The sequence below is a fragment of the Lepisosteus oculatus genome, chromosome 1 (genome assembly GCF_040954835.1).
Source record: "Lepisosteus oculatus isolate fLepOcu1 chromosome 1, fLepOcu1.hap2, whole genome shotgun sequence".
NCBI classification, from domain to species: Eukaryota; Metazoa; Chordata; class Actinopteri; order Semionotiformes; family Lepisosteidae; genus Lepisosteus; species Lepisosteus oculatus.
In genome coordinates this window covers 18858808-18876237 of record NC_090696.1, presented here as the reverse complement: position 1 = coordinate 18876237, position 17430 = coordinate 18858808, and the positions used below count along the sequence as shown (strand labels likewise).

Here is a 17430-nt window from a genome sequence, read left to right as displayed (position 1 = left end):
GAACACAGACTAAGACATTCAAAGACTAGATTTTTTTTCAGGGGTGCTGTTGAAAGTGACTAAGTACGACTGAGAAGTGGATGTTGCAGCAAGCTCTGTTTGTCCTCACAACAGTGCTGCATAGAATACACTATAATAAACATTATTAACAAGGCCTGTACGAGGACCACAAGGTGTGCGTTCTAGGAAGATGGCGAATCACCTGCCTTTCAATGCTCTTGATACGCGTGCTGGTTTATGTGCGCTACAGTGAAAGCTGTCCACTGGCTTTTCAGGACGAGGTAAAGGAACGTGACTGTGTTTTTAAGCTGACGCTCAAGAAAATTGAGTTTTTGATTCTGCCAGACTTGTCCCAGTCAATAAGCCTGATGTTAAAAAATTGGAATATGAAAAAGCGATTTATTTTAAATGGCTATGGCTACTGTGTGGTTCTGTTGCAGAGGTGCAATAGTGAACATGATCCGAGAGCAGCCCAGTCTGGGAGATTGTGTAACTAGCGAGGAAGGAATCTTGCTCAAACAGTGTCTGTGGAAACAGGCAAAGGGCAAATTTCCCTATTTTCCAGACAGGAGAGCGTAACCATCTCTGGCACCAGCAAGGAAAACACAGCGGGTGTCAGAGGCTCCTTTCCTAACTAGACGTCTGCGTGAAATTACCATTTCAAAGTGTCAAACCGTCACGGGAGCAAAACAGAAACTAACAGGAAAGCAGTCTGTGCGTAGAAAGGGAAAGAAAGATGAGGAGAGTACAGTGACAGGGAAAATGGGCTAAAAAGCAGGAGTGAAAAGAAAGATAAAAGAACAAGCCTGGGAATTGTTGTTTTACCGTCTTCTTAACCGTGGAATAAAAAAGTACCGAGCTCTTTTTGGAAAGTCTGGGCTCGGCGGTGAGCTGCCCTGCCCTGTTGATGTTTCCACACAGTTCTGCTCAGGGCACCTTAAAGGTACTGTGCGCCAGAGTTCAAGCCCCGGGGTCCTGGCGTGCTATAATGTAACTGCGACGACCCCCTGAGCAACCTTCCTCAGCCACGGGTTACTGAGAACAAGAAGAGTGGACATGCTCATCCAGATTCGGCTAACTGATGGACCCGAGGATCACCTGTAGGAAACCAGGGTACCGGCTTCTGCAATGTGATTGGGCAGCTCATTTCAGTCTCCCGTCTCCTTTGGTGTGAAGAAGGACTTCCTGTTCTCACTTTTAAGATTGCTTTCCTCTCAATCGAGCCCGCCGAGATGCTTTTTTTTTTGGTTTGTTTTTGAGAGGAAAAAAAGCCCCCTGAATTATCCAGTGTTTGCCAGAAAGGTTGGCATAACCAAAAACTTTATCCATTGTCTTCATCAGTCTGATGTCTGAGCCTTGCACAGCTTTGGGCAGAACATAAATACCCTTTTAGGATCAGGAGTCACAACATGAAATTGTGTCCAAATACTCCCACTGAATTGAATATGTATGAACATGCATACAGCACTGCCTTCCCCTGTCTGGCTCTTGTCATCTTCTGCTTCATTTTAGCCGTCTCTGTGATGCTAACTGACTTAGTTCATAGAACCTTTGGCAACTGTTAGCAAGTAAATTACGGGAGTGTTTTAGAAATTTAGAAAACTAAAGCAGGAGTCAGGGTTCTGCACTTGTAACTTGTGGATGGGCTGTGAGTTGGAGTCCCAGGTGAGACACTGCTAGTGTACCTTCTGTTGAGCAAAGAACTTAACTTGAATTGTTCCATTAGAATACGGCGACTGTGTAAACAGGTGCAAATGTAAGTCTTTTTGGTTAAAAGTGTCAGCTCAATTAATGAGTAATTGGTCAAATAAAATGCTGAAGTTGTACTTCTACATTTCTCACAAATTCTGTTTGCACAAGTCGCCTTTAGACTAACCTGCCTCTTGCTGCAACTGTGACCGTGTGTGGCGTTGAGCTCACTCATGTCTGTCGGCCACATTCAGTGCTCAGCTTTTTCCACTGTCAGAGATACTTGTGACTCAGCCCTTTTCCATTTCATCTTATTCAAGAGCACAGAATGTAGTCACAGTGGGCAGGACTTGTGGTCTAAGCAAGCTGTAATAGCGAGCTGCATTTTAAATGTTTTTTTTTGTTCAATGAGAAGTCCAGGTTTTCCTCTCCAGTTGTTTACTATTGAGTCGTGCACAGTGGCGTGAGGTACATTTTCCCCCCTCATAAATGACATAAATTCCTATGGAAATAAATGCTATTTTCCTGTTGAGCACAAATTGTGCAACTGCATGTCTTAAGCTGGCAAAGACGAGCCTTATTTTATAAATTGTTACAATTACTAACAGCATCTTACGAAGAACAGCAGTGTCTAAGGACAGCACAGATCGTCCCGGGGCTCCCCTATTAGAGATGACACTGTCCCATGCTCCCTGCTTTTATTTTTTTGTGGAGCAAAATAATAAAGATGCTATTTTTTAAATTCATGTCCACTGATCCATTTCGGAAAAAAGGAGATCCTTTCACCATGGGAACTTGGACAAGACTAGGGGTTGCAGCAGAAAGGGCTGCACTTGAAAGGCCAGCCACGGTCAAAGATTTTCCAGCCCAGAAACCTCAATTCCTGTGCGGGGGGGGGTTGGGGGAAGAAAAAGGATGCGAGTGGAAAATAGGACGAGCTGCAGCCTTGAAAACGTGCCTGTTACGCGCTGCACCTGGAGCTGTCGTGCTTCTTTGGACGGTAGAAATTCGGAGGAAAATTCGCTCAGCCTGAAGGTTGGTTAAATGTTCAGCCTCCGATTAAAATCTCACAGAGGGGGGGGGGGGGAGCAAAGTCGAACCAGAGGAACACAAACACAAGTGCCGAGTTTCCCCCCCTAAAAAGCAGCTGCATATTTCTCAGCCCTTGGTGGCGGGGTCATGTCAGGACATGCGTAGAAGTAACCCTGTCCTGCTCTCAAACTAGAAACCCTCTCCCTCCTGTCCGCTTTCGCTGGCAGTTGCTTTTTTTCTCCCACCCCCGCCCGCTCCTGAAGACGGGCGAGTAGAGAAACCCCCCACCCCTGTGTTCACCGGGGCGACATGAGTGTGAGTGAAGACAACGCAGGTGCGCCGGTCTTCCCGCGGAAACCCATGGAAAGCAGCGCAAGGAGATGAATCCTAATCCTGGCTCAGCGACGGCCAGTGAAGGGGGGGCGGTGTGCCCTACAGTGGGCATCCCCTCGTCAGAGAGAAGCCGCTGCGGAGAGGCACCCAGTGCCGGCCGAGCAGGAAGGGTGGAGTGCGGGGAGGGATACTCACGGCTGGCACAGCTTGACCAGGTCCTGGTCCGTGGTGCCCGGGTGCAGTCCCCGGATGTACAGGTTGGTTTTGCTCAGCTGCTCCCCTCCCCCGCTGCTGCTGTTACTGCTGCTGTTGGTGTTGGGGCTGGGAGGCGGCATCTGCTGGCTGGAGGACACATAGGCCTGCTGTGGAGAGGGACAGAGAGTCAGGGCAGGGGCAGGGGCGGCAGGCCGGCAGTGGCTCCGTGTGGGCGTGGCATTAGAGGAAATGATCATGCAATTCCTGAAAGTGAAGAGACTCCCAGATACCATGTTCTGGTGCTTTTGTTCAGCAAACAACATAGCAAGTGTATTGATTTAACAAGACGCTGTTGTACACGGACGGATATATATGTTTTTCCAGGAATAAGTCGGCTGGCTTGGTGCCAACCCAGGATAGATCTAGGATAGGTTACAGGAAGGACACCCTAGCTAATGGAACAGTCTCCCACCCCATATTCAGGATGCTGATTAAATCTCAGTATTTAAATCCAGACTGAAGACTTATTACTTCAGCCTAGCCTGCTCACACCTTACATCATTGCCTGCTGCAACCATGCTGCTGGTGTTGCTGTACATGCCATTGTGTGTCTCTGTGTTGGCCCACCAGGTAGAAACATCTGTTCTGACCAAACTATCCTATTCTCCTCCCCACATGTCCGGATGGTACCCGGGCTGAGCACCATCTGAGTTAGATGCTGCATCACTGCCATGGATCCAGGAGGGACATTGTGGATCATTTAGGAGGCTTTTGCTGGTCTACAGAGAGTACTGACATACAGAAGACACAATGGATGGATTAATACCCTCATTCATTTTTTTTTTAATTGTATAATGTTAGCATGCCCAAAGGGGTTGGGCAGCCAGTTGAACTTGGACCCCTAGAGGGTTTTTTTCTCTTTACTAAGGAGTTTTTGGTTCTTCTCCTCCGTTGTCTTTTGGTCTTTTCTTTTCTATATTCACATGTACTATATGGTCACTTGCTTTGTTAAACACCTTGGGGAAACCTTGTTGTGAAAGGCGCTATATATAAATAAATTGAATTGACATTGACATGGGCTGAATACTCCAAAACTGAATGCCCTCCACCTTTCTGTTCTCCAAACGCATTGCGTTCAGTAAAGTTATGGTCTTTTATGGACCAAGGTCAACCACGGTCAAACCTGGTTGGGATTTTGAATGTCGGTGCTAGAGACACGGGGTCACTCCCTGTTTTAGTCTAGCCCAGACTGGGGCATTGTCTTCCAGTAGGGAGGTTAAATTGACCTTTTGAATCCTGGATAGAAACCAGTTTAAGACTCCAGAAGACCTTAGATAATCCCCCCTTTTATCTTAACTTTCTCAGAAACTTCTTACTTCCCCTTGCTTGCCACCTGCAAATTTTGGATACCGAAAGGTGGTACTAAATAAATTGCACAGAGCTAAAACGTTAATGCTTCATTCTCTCCTAGGACCCTAAAAAAACAGATGGTCCAGTCTAGTCCAGGCAGGCTGGAGTCAGTCCTGCCTCCCCTTCATAATAGCTGAGACTCAACAGGCTTTTCGGTTGCATATTTGTACCAGATTTTAATATGGAGGCATATTATTGCAATGGTTGCAACAATCTCCAAATTCACAAAGAACCCGAGTACCCAAGGTGTGCAAAACGTATGCGGTCTATGCAGAAAGTGGATCTTTCAACACTTGATACAGCACCAAGAGTCATCACGACAAAACATGAAAAGCTAGAATTTTTATGAAACTAATCACACAGGAAACCCATATGAAGGAATGCGGATTTTCCCAAACCAGCACAATTAAAGCCTTTACCGTATTAAGCTGCCACAGTGAGTTATTGTTTTATGTGGTGTCTCTTAAGAAGGGTACTGTATGTGCATCTGCAGACATTTGTCTCACATTTTTTTTAAAGGAGAGTATAGAAGGATCTGGGTCATCAGTTCACAAAGCAGGATACAGTATAGTGAAGTGAATACATTTATCACAGATGTATAATCTCGCCTGCCTCGTTTGTTGTGGCGTGATAATGCTTTCACACAAATAACACTTTTAATGAGCCCTGTCTTTAACCCTGAATAAAAGCAAAATCGGATAACGTTTAGGAAAATAGTGTTGATTAAATGTTGTTTTAACAGTGCTGATTGCGATGAGAATGCCACAGGTTCTACTCTGACATCCTAGAAATTAATCCCGAGTTTGAAGACAAAACAGTGGAAGGTGGTGTTTTGTGGCTAATTAAGAAGGGAGGCAGAGATCTGGAAACGTCTCGGGTCAAATAACCCCATGACTCCCCCCACCTCTTCTGGTCACAGCGGTTTGCTGTCACACCCTGGGCAGGAAGCGCGTCAGGAATGGTTTTCTTTTTCCATTCATTCGTAATCCGAGGTCCCGGGGACTACAAGGCTTCTAAATCACAGGAGCCGCAGGGATCATCCCCAGAGAGGGACAATTAGGAAATTCCTGCCCAGTCGCAAGCTCACAGCACAGAGCCCGTGTGTTTGGGAACATCTCCACGGGGAGGGGACACTGAGACCGCAGAAGAGACAAAAAACTAGCTTCCATCTCGCTAACTATCACCCCTTGTGATCAACATTCCTGACTGTTTCCGTTTCACCCAGACCCCACCCCCGCCATCATCGCTTCTCCCCCCTCTCACCCTTTAACCTGCCCTGTTCCGCGTAAATTATTCCAGCACCCCTCCTAGCCCCCTCCACCCCCTGCTCCTCGTTCCCGCAACGGGAGTCAAGTGCTGCGCTGACTTTGCCACCTCTCTCCACACTCGTCAAATGACGCACACAGCAATGTCCGCTTCTCCTCGGACAGAGCTGAAGCTGGGGTCCTTGCCCCAGAAGACTCGCTGTGCAGCTCATGCTCCTCCACCGCCGAGAGATCCCGCGCCTTTTCCTTTTCCGACACCTCCGGTCTTTTCCGTTTTCCAGCTGCCCACCAAGCACGACGGGTGCTGCGACTCGGGAGGAATTTGTTTTCCTGCCCCCCCACAGAGCAGTCTGGCCAAATAATGCTGTCTAACTTGGCCATCCTGTGCCTTTTGTGGAAGTGATAAGTGGCTGCGAAGCAAGGAGGTGTGAGATCATGTGGTTCCCAGTCCTCCCAGCCGAACTGGGGCCCGAGCTCATCAGTGGAAGAGGCTTAATCCTTCTCATGTGCCCATGAGTCAGAAGGCAGTGTCTCATTAGTGCGGCTCAGCTGTTTCTGGGAAATTAACCCTCGTCATCGCCACTGCTTCCTCCCCTCCTCTCTCACTATCCTCGGTGCTCAGCCTGGGGGAAACTCTGTCATTTTCGCACTAGCTATCTTTCCAGCACCTCTCTGCCAACCCAGTACTCGCATCCAGTCAGGCGTGAAAGCACGCAAAAGTTTTTTTTTCTCAAAGAATACGTCCAATAGTAATACCGGTTTCATTTTAAGGGCATTTTTTGGTCAGTCTTATGTGCATGAGTGATCTGAGACATTGCTTCCCCTGCTTTGGAGTAAAACCCCTGGCTTTTAAGATTTGACATGCTTTTCAATGTTTTTTACAGCAGGAATGTTTCTCTTTTTTTTTTTTGCTTTGAAGTGAAGAAGGGTGGTATCCATGAATAGTTAAACGCAAGTTTAGAGTTTGCCTTCTGTTTATCCAACTAAACATTTGTTTAGCTGTTTCCTGTTCAACTTAAAACAGCATTCGGAGGGAAAAAAAAACTTTTACGAAGGTCTAAATTGAAATGTGTAATGGCGGCTTAAGCAGATCTGAGCAAAGGGTCAACTACAATTCTTAGCTACAATAACTGAGCCAGTTAGTACTGTCCAGCAATGTCTAAATCAGGCTTAAAGCTGTTTGATATAAAGGTAAACTGTGAAACATTTTTCTGATCAAGATTTTGTTAAAAGGGTCGCTTGTCTTTAATAGCAAAGAAAAGATTCCAGGATGTGGTTAAATTTTTTTAAAATGGATCAAAATAAGAAAAATAAAAGCCTCGTAACTATTTATAGTGCTTCTCAGTCTAAACCCATTTTTAAACAAGGATATTCCGAGATAAATCATGGTATGATCTCAGTCTTCCTCTTATCCCCAGGTTTTGTTGCGTTGCACAGTTCAGTGACATCAAGTGTCTGGGATTGACTGTAGTGATCCACACCCTACCAATTCCCTGGTCCCGACATTCCCTGGCTCTCATTCCATTCCCCTCAGGACACACACAGGTGGAGCTCTGCCTCATCTAGACAGCGCCAAACTCGGATCAGAGCTGGGCAAGGCGGCATGTTGAGCCCGAGTTACTCTAAGCGCTTACCAGGCACTTCAGCTCCCAGAGAGTTGGGACATCAGTACCACATGGTGGGTAACCAGCACAGGGCATTGCTGGACAGGGAGGGGAGGACTGGAGGACTGCTGGCGTCGGTGTAGCCCTGAAACCCACGTCTCCAACATCTGCGCGCTCTTGTTACTTCTGACGCCATGCAAATCAAATTACACAGCTGTGTAATGGTCTTGTTATTTCGGTATCTAAGTGGATATTTGGCAAGCTATGTTCCTGCTTATGGTATCTGAGAGGATATTTGGCTTGCTAAGGTACTGTTTGAGGAAAAAGAAAATTTGCACATTTGCACATTTGCACATTTGCACATTGCAGTGCAATCTCAAGGATCCTCCTGGTAATGTAGCATGCAGCAAGGGTGGTGCACCACTCAAATATGTCCCCACATCACTTTCTCAATGTTGCACGACATCTTCAGAAGCCATTGTCTGGAACAGGAAGCTCACCATGGCAAACCGAGATCTGCTGCAGAAGTTAAAGGGTGTTCTCAATGTCAGTACACTGATATTAGGTCCTAGAAAATGCAGTGTGAAGAAAAGATTGGAAAGAGCAGGTAACAGATTAAATTGCTGCAAAAGGACTACTGTTACAATTTGCAACCCTTCTGGCGCAAAACACCATCACTTATTTGCCACAGCTTTTGCAAAAAGAATGTGCTGCTTATGTAAAGTCCTGCTGCGGAGTGATTTCAACGACCGGGCACATGGTGCATTTGGAGCACTTCAATCAATTGATTCCAAAAAAACGTTTTTGGCAAGAGAGAGAAAAGCGAACAAGAATGCGGGGCCCGAGTATAAATTTTGTCTGGCCCAGGAGCAAGCTTAAGGGAAACAAAAGCTCGCCAATTACCCAAGCAATGGCACCTGCAGATGGTGATCAAAGCTGGGGTTTAAAAAGTGTTGTGGTGCTATTTGTCCTGCGACAACCACAAACAGTAATTATCAGGCAGGAGAGAATGTGGAAGCTGGTACATTGAAAGCTAGTATTTTTATTTGGAGGGGGGGGGGGGGGAGGCATCCCTGAAAACCCCCCTCCTGCCAGACCTCCCCAGCCTGCCTCACAGTCACTGGCAAATGAACAGCAGGAGGCAAGAAGGGCAGAATTTAGGGCTCTCTCACCCTCCCCCCCACCGTCCCCTTCCCCTTCCACCTTGAAGTGATTTCGGTCTGGGTGTTTTGCCAGCTCTGGAAAATTAGCGCTCGCTCGTAATCACTGTGTGTGGGAACGCCTAGGGTGTGCAATCACAGCTTTCACCCTCTTTTTTGCCTCCTTTTATTACACGCTGGGTAAACCCTGCCAAACTGTGATCCCCCCCAATCCCTTCTCCACCCCGACATCACACCGTAGTCTCAATCCAAAAGTCAGAAAAGAAATTTCCCCCCTTGCTAAAGTAGTGTACGCTGTGTGTCTGTCCTCTGAAGGACTAGGACGCCTTCAGGATTGTAAGAGCTCATTGCACCTTTCTCGTGCTTGGGTGAAGAGAGGGTTTTACTATCAATATTATGATAAGGATGAAAAAAGCAGTCAATTTTTTTTTTGCAAGCAAGCCCTTAACAGGGCTTAATAGTTAACATAGCCACTTCACATTGCTATACTTTGAAGCCCGAGTATAGTCAGAATCTGCTCCAGAATAAAGCATGAATTGGTCATCTGCTGGCAAAAATTACCCAACAGGGTGACTACCTGATAGTTGCTTATCTCGTTTTTTATTATTTTTCTTAGCTTTTTTAATTTTTTCCTTCTGTGCTAATAGAGTTTCTTCTCTCCAGCTGCCTTGCATGTCCAGGCATTCAGGATAGCGGCTACAACTGAGTGTTTTTAATATCAGAGGACACATGTGCCTGTGTAAGGGTATTTCAGCACTTTCTTGGGTGGTATTAAACTAGATTTTTCATATGCTGAACAGCATATAAAGGCCTTTGAGGAGGCAAGTTTATAAACCTCAGCCATACTGTTGATCAGGTAAAAGATGAAGTACGATTTGTTGATCAGCAGCATTGCTGGAGTACAGGGCTTGCCTCTTCCAAGACCCAGGCAATCCTGGATGACCCCTGGCCTTATTTCCTCATTCCTCTGCGATACAAGCACAATGAGCCGCCTCAGCCCGCAGTCCAGACACGGAGCAGACAGGCCCCCGAAATGACCGCTTCACCCCAGCGCTGGCTTTCAGCACTGCAGTTATTACCGCCTTGGAGGCGCACACCTGCAGGAGCGAGCTCACGTGGGAGAATCTGTCGGAGCACCTGCAGTCTCAGACGGGGCCTGAGATCTGTCGCGCAAAACGTTTGAAATTCAAAGTACGTCTGGAAGCCGAAGAAACGGAAGAAATATGGCTCGTCATCCATTGAGCGCGCCCCTCCCCGATTCCAGCTCTCGCAATCCTCACATTAAACCTGTTACACACCGAGAAGGAAATCTGGAGTTGTGTGCATTTCAAGAAGAAGACTTACATTTGTAAGAGCCACCAGAGATCACAACCACAGTGCCCATTTTCCTCTTTTCCTTCTGCAATATGCCTATTTTACAATTCAGACAGAGCAGAGGAGACTGCGTTGTAGCTCGGTGCCTCTCAGTTTTCCCCTTATGACGGAGACTTGCACAGGAATAAAGCAAAGGAACAGCTCGTTACTGTTCATTGCCTGCTGCTGTTGGAGAACTCTGTGCCATTGACCCCACAAGTACATGCCTGAAATGTAATGCAAAAAATGGGATTAACTAGAGGGGGAGGTATTTTTTTTCCATTTGTTCCTTTGCTAGAACATTAGTGGTGTCTAACGGAAACGTCTTTGTTATTCTGTTAATAAGGGACAGAAATAACACCATGAAAAAGAGTTCTGTCAAAAGACTCTTCTCGTTTTTCACCACACAACAGACTAAGTGAATAGCTGTCTAGGGTAAATCAGCCTCCTAAAGGAGAGCAATCCTCCCTCCCTGTCTTTTACTGACCTGCCCAGGGTCTGTATAAAGGCCTGGCCTCATCACTGCAGCCACATTCCAGGAACCTGAGCGATGACATGCTCTCCCAACTCAGACATGCCCCTGCAGCCCCCTGCCTCCACACTGTGCCTTCCTGTTGCCTCCAGTCCCACTGCAGAGTGCAGGAGAGACTACACACCCTCCCTCCCTTTCCTTCCTAGTCCCACTGCATCTGCACGCCCTCTTTCCCTCCCTTTCCTTCATTCCCTGCCTCAGGTGCGCCTGGCTTTTCCCCCTGCCATACAAAACAGCCCAGCAAGAACCACTTCTGGGCCATGATCTCATGCCCGAGGCTCACTACAGTGAAAGGAACAAGAATGAGATACCCCTGGATGCAACTGAAGTATGTAAAGTAAGGCTACATATGAGAGGAAGCCAGACACCCCATCTAGCTTATTTTATATGGTAGAGGATTATCAATCCAAGGATCTTGTCCAGTTGTCTCTTGAAGGACCACCAGAGAACGTCCTTAAACAACAAGCCTTGGCCATTTGTACCAGACTCCCACAACTCTTTGATTTTAAGTTTTTGAACAGAATTGCTTCCCAATTTCAAATGTTCTCTCAGGTTTCCTTGTTTCACTGTTGGCCCTGAAGTTGTCCTCTGGTTCTGGCTGGAGTGTTGAGTCCCCTGGAAATCCCACTTGTAAAGACGAAAGAGATGAAGTTTCTATAACCTGTATGTACATTAAACATTCAGTCATCTCCAGGAATGTGAAGAAGTGGTCAGGGCTCTGGTGTCTTCAACTGGAAGGTAATGGGCTCAAATCCAGGATGGGGTGCTACTGTTACCCTTGAGCAAGCTGGTTTAATCACATTGCTCCAGAAAAAGACCAGCTGTGCATGTGTGCACATGTAAGGCGCTTTCGATTTGACATAAAAGGAACTAATTCTGTAGTCCCTCTTTGAACTGACTTTGAAATGCTCATTGCAAAAAGATATGTTTTATCTTCAGTTGTTATTGTCCCTCTTTCTAAGGCCCCTTATTGCACCACAACCACCCCGTCAGGATCTCCTGCAGGCATTCATATATCACAAAAACATTAAAACATACCTAAATGTAACTAGCTGCATTATAAACGCTCACAAGGCTCATTCAAAAACACAAGTTCTTTGCTAGAGCTCCTCACAGTTGTTAAACTGGGAGAAAGTTTGGCAACACATCCACTTTGTAAGGGACTGCAAAAGGCATAAGTAAAGGCTCGTCTTTGACAGCCCTGTTTCACCTTCGGGGTCCGATAATGTCTGTTTTCCCATGATCGCAGACCACAGCTGTGATGAGCTGTAAAACAGGATTGCCGGTCCTCTGCGGGACGTCCCGTCGTGGCACAGACTGTGTAATGTGGAGGCAAGCCACAGAGTGCCTGGTGTGAGCGCAGGAGAGCCATGGGAAAGCTCCCACATCGCCTTGGCCCCAGACAGACCGGACAACACCTTGGCGTGAGGCAAAAATAGCTCTGCCAACACCCTTCCTTCCTTTACTTCACCGCGGAGTGCTAGCGGGCAGCTTTGTCGTCTGTCCTAGTAACAATGCTGAAAATGAGTTTCAGCATTTTTGTGAAAAGAAAAGGCTGTTCAACATTCCAAGGCAGCTCGCTTGTGGGTACAATACGTCTGAGCTATTTAGACTCTAAATCAAATATTGGAAAAATGTATCCAAGTCCCAAATGAAAATGAAAAAACTGCACAATGGACTTTATTCTCTGCACAAGGTCACGTGGTGAAAGGCACTGAGGTGTTTTGCATCCAAGATGGGACAGTCCTGAATTCCACAAGTCTTTTGTTATCCCACCTGGAACATCTAGAGCTGTTCTCAATGACTTTCCGCCATGGTAATCCTATCATAGTCATATTTGTTCTCACGCTACAGCTTCAGCCATGAAAGCCAGCTTCTGTTTCTGGACCATAAGCTGGTTAGAAATGTCCAGCTAGCTGTTGCAGAGCCCGGCCAAGCTGTATGGGCAGGGCCCTTTATCTGAGCTCTGCCACCTTCTTCCATGCTCCTGCAGTGGAACTGAGGGGCTGCCACTCAGTGCAGCGACTGTAACCCTGGGAAGGTAGCGGTACATCTACAGCGGAGAGGCAGGGGCCTGTGTGTGTGTGTGCTGTGTGCTGTGTGCTGTGTGCTGTGTGCTGTGTGCTGTGTGCTGTGTGCTGTGTGCTGTGTGCTGTGTGCTGTGTGCTGTGTGCTGTGTGCTGTGAGCAGGTGTAGGGCCTTCGGGGAGGTTGGACAGGTTAGGCCGGGACACCGTACAGGAGAGAACACCGAAGCGGCCTCCCAGGCGATGAGGCACACCGTCATCATCGCTCGCACACGCGCACAAACACCAGCCTCAGAAAACCGAAAACCCTGACGACAAACCCACAGCTATCCCCAATCAAGTCAGCAGCTGCAGAACCATCAAACATGTTTCCACATCACCTGATTTCAGGGGAGCATTTCAGTTCTTCCACTCACGGTAACCCCCAAGTCTGTCTGCAGCCAAGAACAAAAACGAGAGTGCAAAAGCAAAGACCCCAGCTGTTTAACAGATTCCCTTATTTTCTCCTGTGCAGTACTGTGGTACTTCAGTTTGCAGACTTTGTAGAGTTTTATCAACCCTGTTGCAAAAGGACAACGCAACTTTGGGGAAAAATGAGATGTGCATCACTCTGTGTCTGTGAGCTTGCAGTGTTAGGATTCAAAGGTTGCAATCTAGTATTTTTCTTGTATATGGGGTTTTAAAGTGGCTCAAGTAGTCAAGGTCCCCTGTTGGTGTACCCCAAATCTAATCTAGTGACTTCTGGACTCCAGGGCACACTTAGCCATGACTGGGATTTCCCAGGTGGGAGCACTCATGTGGGTCTGAGGCTGCCCAGCTCTCCAGTAGCTCATCACGAAGCAGAGACCCCTCTGGTTTATCAAGCACCTGTGCTCTTGCAGTGTGAAGAGTAGGAGATGATGACAGCACAATTTTCAGCAGGTCTATTTCCTTTCCTTTGGCCTGGAACCTAGAGGTGAGCCACATTCATTCACAATTGCTACTTCTGAAATTTAAGGAGGAACTTCAGAAGGAAAAATAAGTCCACATTTTAAACTTAAAAAATGTGAATGCATCAAGGTGTTACAGCGTAGAGCCACATCACGGAAGTCAGTGAAAATAAAAGTATTGGCTATAGCTAATAGCCTCAAGGTTTTGAGAAAGATGTCTGCTTAGACACACTACATATAATAATTTCCTAGCATAAGACCTAATTGACTGAGATGTGGTCGGTTCACGAGGACCAGAGATTAAACCTTTGACAACTTAAGAGAAGCCAATCAACTTTAACCTACATGTCTGTGGGAGCGCCTGATGAGAACCCAGCTGACTGCTCGCAGCCAAAATTAATTCTGCAAAAACCTGGAAACAAATCAAGCTGAGTGAAAAGAACAACAGCCAGACCTAGCACAAAGCCCTGCGGCACCTGCAACCGGCTCTGCCTGCACCGAGCACATGGTCCCAGGCAGGCAGCAGCCAACATCTGCACGGAAATATCCAGCAATACTCCAAAACGCCAGACCCGCAAAGATCTTTTGCAGTGCTTACCGTGAAACCTGCTTTGCGATAACCTGAGCCTATTTTGTGTTAGTGTATAGCCTCCATGCTTCTGGGGGGGGGTTCCGTTGTTTTTTTAAAGAGAAGATTACGCAGATGTTGTAAGCAAGGGAGCGAAGCCACAGAGAATCCCAGAGTAACCCGCTCTACCCTACCTGCTTTGCAGAAGGTATTCGGAGAGGCACAGCCGAGAAGATCATCCTCTCCAGGTAGCCTGAGCTTCTCCCAACAGACGGCCAAAACCAACGCCACTGCCCCAGACGTACGCGAAGCAAGAAACTCAAGGAATTCCAACCAAACTCCGCGTTCGGATGCCAATTATTTATCCTTAAAATCCAGCCGTCAGCTCTGCGTTGCTCAGTGGCATGAGAAGTTTCAAAGTCAGTGAGGAGGGCTCGTTTCTCCTTCTCTTCTCTCTTCGTCCTTAACAATCTCCCTTTCTCTCCTAGCCCTTGTACTCATTTCCCATTCCAGGATGTTACACAATCCCGAGTCGGGATTGCTTCTTGAGGATCAGGGGGGAGGGAGGGAGGCGGGAGACGAGGTGGTGGTGGGTAGAGGTGGGGGGGGGGGGATGGGGGGTGCACAGAAAAAAAAAAACTTTCGGTATGAGAAGCCGGGAAGAGAAAAGGTTCACCTTCTGTATAAAAAAAATTGCTACTCCCGCCCACACAAGCAAAACCACTGACAGTCTAGAAAAAAAAAGGTGTGGAAAAGGCAGGATGAGGGACTGGGAAGAGGAGGGCTAAAAATGCTAGTTATTTAAAAGAATAACTTCTTCCAGCTTCCTGTCAAATTACAGGTCAGAGGTCCTGGTTGAATTCTGCAGTTTACAGGTTTCCCTGTCTGATTTTTCTAAAAAGCCTCCCAGCCCTTTTGAGAAGGGCAACTTTTTCTTTTGGAGAAGGAGAGAGAGGCAGATTTGCAAAAGCCAACACCCCTCTTGTAATGAGCGCATTGTTTGAGCGGGGAATACTTGGAATTCCAAGACATTAATCTGTGCAATTTGACTCTCCGCCAGCAGCAGAGCATCGCCAGAAGAAAAGGAAAGGGGTGGGAGGGGGGGGAAGAGGGCAGGAAGTTAGTCTCGCTTGTCCTGAAACAATGTTAAACAAAGTCAGTTACAACAGTGGGCCTGGAGTAGGAAGGCAGACTCAGAGGCTGGCGTTTTTAATTGCTATAATCTTGCAGACAGGGTCTGTCAGGGCTATGGGGTCACTATGAAATAAGTTGATATTAATTTGTGGTTGGAGCAGGAGGGCCAAAGCAATGTGCCAGCTGCAGAGGTACGAGCAGAGGTTCGCTCCACCACCAGAAGTTCCAGAAGGCGGCTCCGCGGCCTGAACATGTTTTGCGTTTGTACTTTTCAGTGCGGAGTTAACCGAGACTAGGGCACACACAGGGCGAAAGATTTCCTTGGACAGGATTCCAGTCCCTCGAAGGGCACACACACACAGGGACAATCCGGAGATGCCAGTTAACCTTGCTGTTAGACGCTAGGAGGAAACCGATGCTCAATCTGAAGCCCAATACAGAACATGCAAACTCCACACAGAAGGAACCCCAGTCTGCAATTGCACCCAGAAACCTAGAGCTGTACAGCAGCAGTGCTAACATCCATACCACCACAGAATGACAGTAAATTAAATGAATCCTTCCCATCCTTTCTCGCAGCAGAAGTCCTATAAATAATGCACGATTGACATGATATTATTTTCCTTTTTCTTTGCTTTAATTTTCTTCATCCAGCTAGTCCCAGATTCTTTCCTCGTTTCCCTGCCACCCTCCAAAATTAAAATCCCATCCCTGAGCAAAAGTTCAAAAGCACAAACATCCACCCCTCCCTCTTTCTGCTGAGTCACAGAGAAAATATATTAAAAAACCACTCCATTGTGACCTGCTGTTCAAACCTGGTCCTTGCTTTGAAGAGCCCAGGAGCACCTACAGAAACGCAAGCCTACAAGCTGTCTGCTCTACAAGTACAATATCTGCAGCCTTTATTGTTTTCTTTTCCGGCTTGCGGGTTTTGGACAGAACATCTCCTCCGCAGCTTCACAGTACTCTACCGGGGAGAGCGCTCTGGGCTCTGGACGTGTACCTTAAAGGTTGTGGGTTGCACCCTTGAGTAGCAAGGTACTTCGCTCAGATTTCCACAGAGTAGAGCCTAGTCATATAAACAAGTCCAAGTGCAAGTCGCTTTTAAAACCACCTAGTCAGCCAGAAAAATTCATCACAGTATCCAGTCCTTTCTCCATCTGCCCACTTACAGATATGGCAGCGCCATTCAGGACCACTGTCACCGTCTCATGCATAGGTGCTGACTCCAGAGAATCAAGTGTGCAGGGAGAAAACTAAGAAGGCAGGAATGTGCACCCATGACGAGAAGTGTAATGTTCAACAGAAGAGTTCCATTCTCCCCTCTACTCTACTGGTGGCCCTGCTAGACCCGTAGCCCAATTTGTCTCCTTATTCCTGTCAACTGGGATCATACATATCCTCCCAGAAGCACCCAGCGTCCATGGAAAAAACGTAAAAAGTTGGCACCTTTGGCCTCTCCTACTTAGCTGTAACTAGACTTGTCTTGCGATCAATTAAGTAATTAAAACTGACTTGAAATGGATCCTGCACTGGAAGAGCCACAACTCTATGCCTCACCGCCAGAAGATGAAGTCCTCTTTTGCTCTTAGTCACTATTACATGACCTACAGAGCCCTCTGTTATAGAAGCTAGCGACACAGGCTGGAGCGTTCAGGATTGTTCCCTCAACTTGGGTAAATTGAAAAAAATTAAGATGAGTGAAGTTCAATTCCATTTTCTGTAGTGTTCACTGGGCAATACTGGAATGCCTTTGCGGTTTCCTCTGAGGTTAGCTTTGGAAGCACTTACCTGCTCAGGCAGAAACCCTGAATGTTAAAGATTAATAAAATAATAATAATAAACTTTATTTTATATAGCGCCTTTAAAGGTGGTTTCTCAAAGCACATTACAGAATGACAACAACAATAAATAAAAAGAATACATAAGATTAACTGTTCAGCTGAGCCTTCTTTTAACTCTGTCATGCAGTATTCTTTCAGTTAATATGTACATTGGGGCGCTGTGGCTGTATATGAAATGCCTTCCATATCTTAAGTTGTACCTATTCACAAACATCTAAATCAACCAGAAAGCTGCTTCTCGTGATAAGGTAACCTCTACCTATTGAAGGAGCTGCAGAATGTTCTCTCAAGAGCACATGGCCATCATCAAATCTGGTTGACACACGAGTGGCAGCAGAGGAGTTAAAAAGCTGCCG

At 46.8% G+C, this 17430-nt stretch overlaps 1 protein-coding gene across 2 annotated transcripts in view; it reads right to left on the bottom strand.

Moving 5' to 3' along the window:
• The window catches only part of rbms2b (RNA binding motif, single stranded interacting protein 2b), a 54659-nt gene that overhangs the window by 27525 nt on the left and 9704 nt on the right, over positions 1-17430 (bottom strand). The window contains exons 1-2 of one of the 2 annotated variants that reach the window (XM_015344156.2): positions 14291-14608; positions 3250-3416 (exon numbers count right to left, since the gene is read on the bottom strand). In XM_015344156.2, coding sequence (XP_015199642.2) covers positions 3250-3416; positions 14291-14335 — 212 coding nt within the window. In that variant the 5' untranslated portion in view covers positions 14336-14608. Of the gene's footprint in view, positions 1-3249; positions 3417-14290; positions 14609-17430 lie in introns of those variants that run through there. The other variant, XM_006629262.3, reaches the window with a different exon arrangement.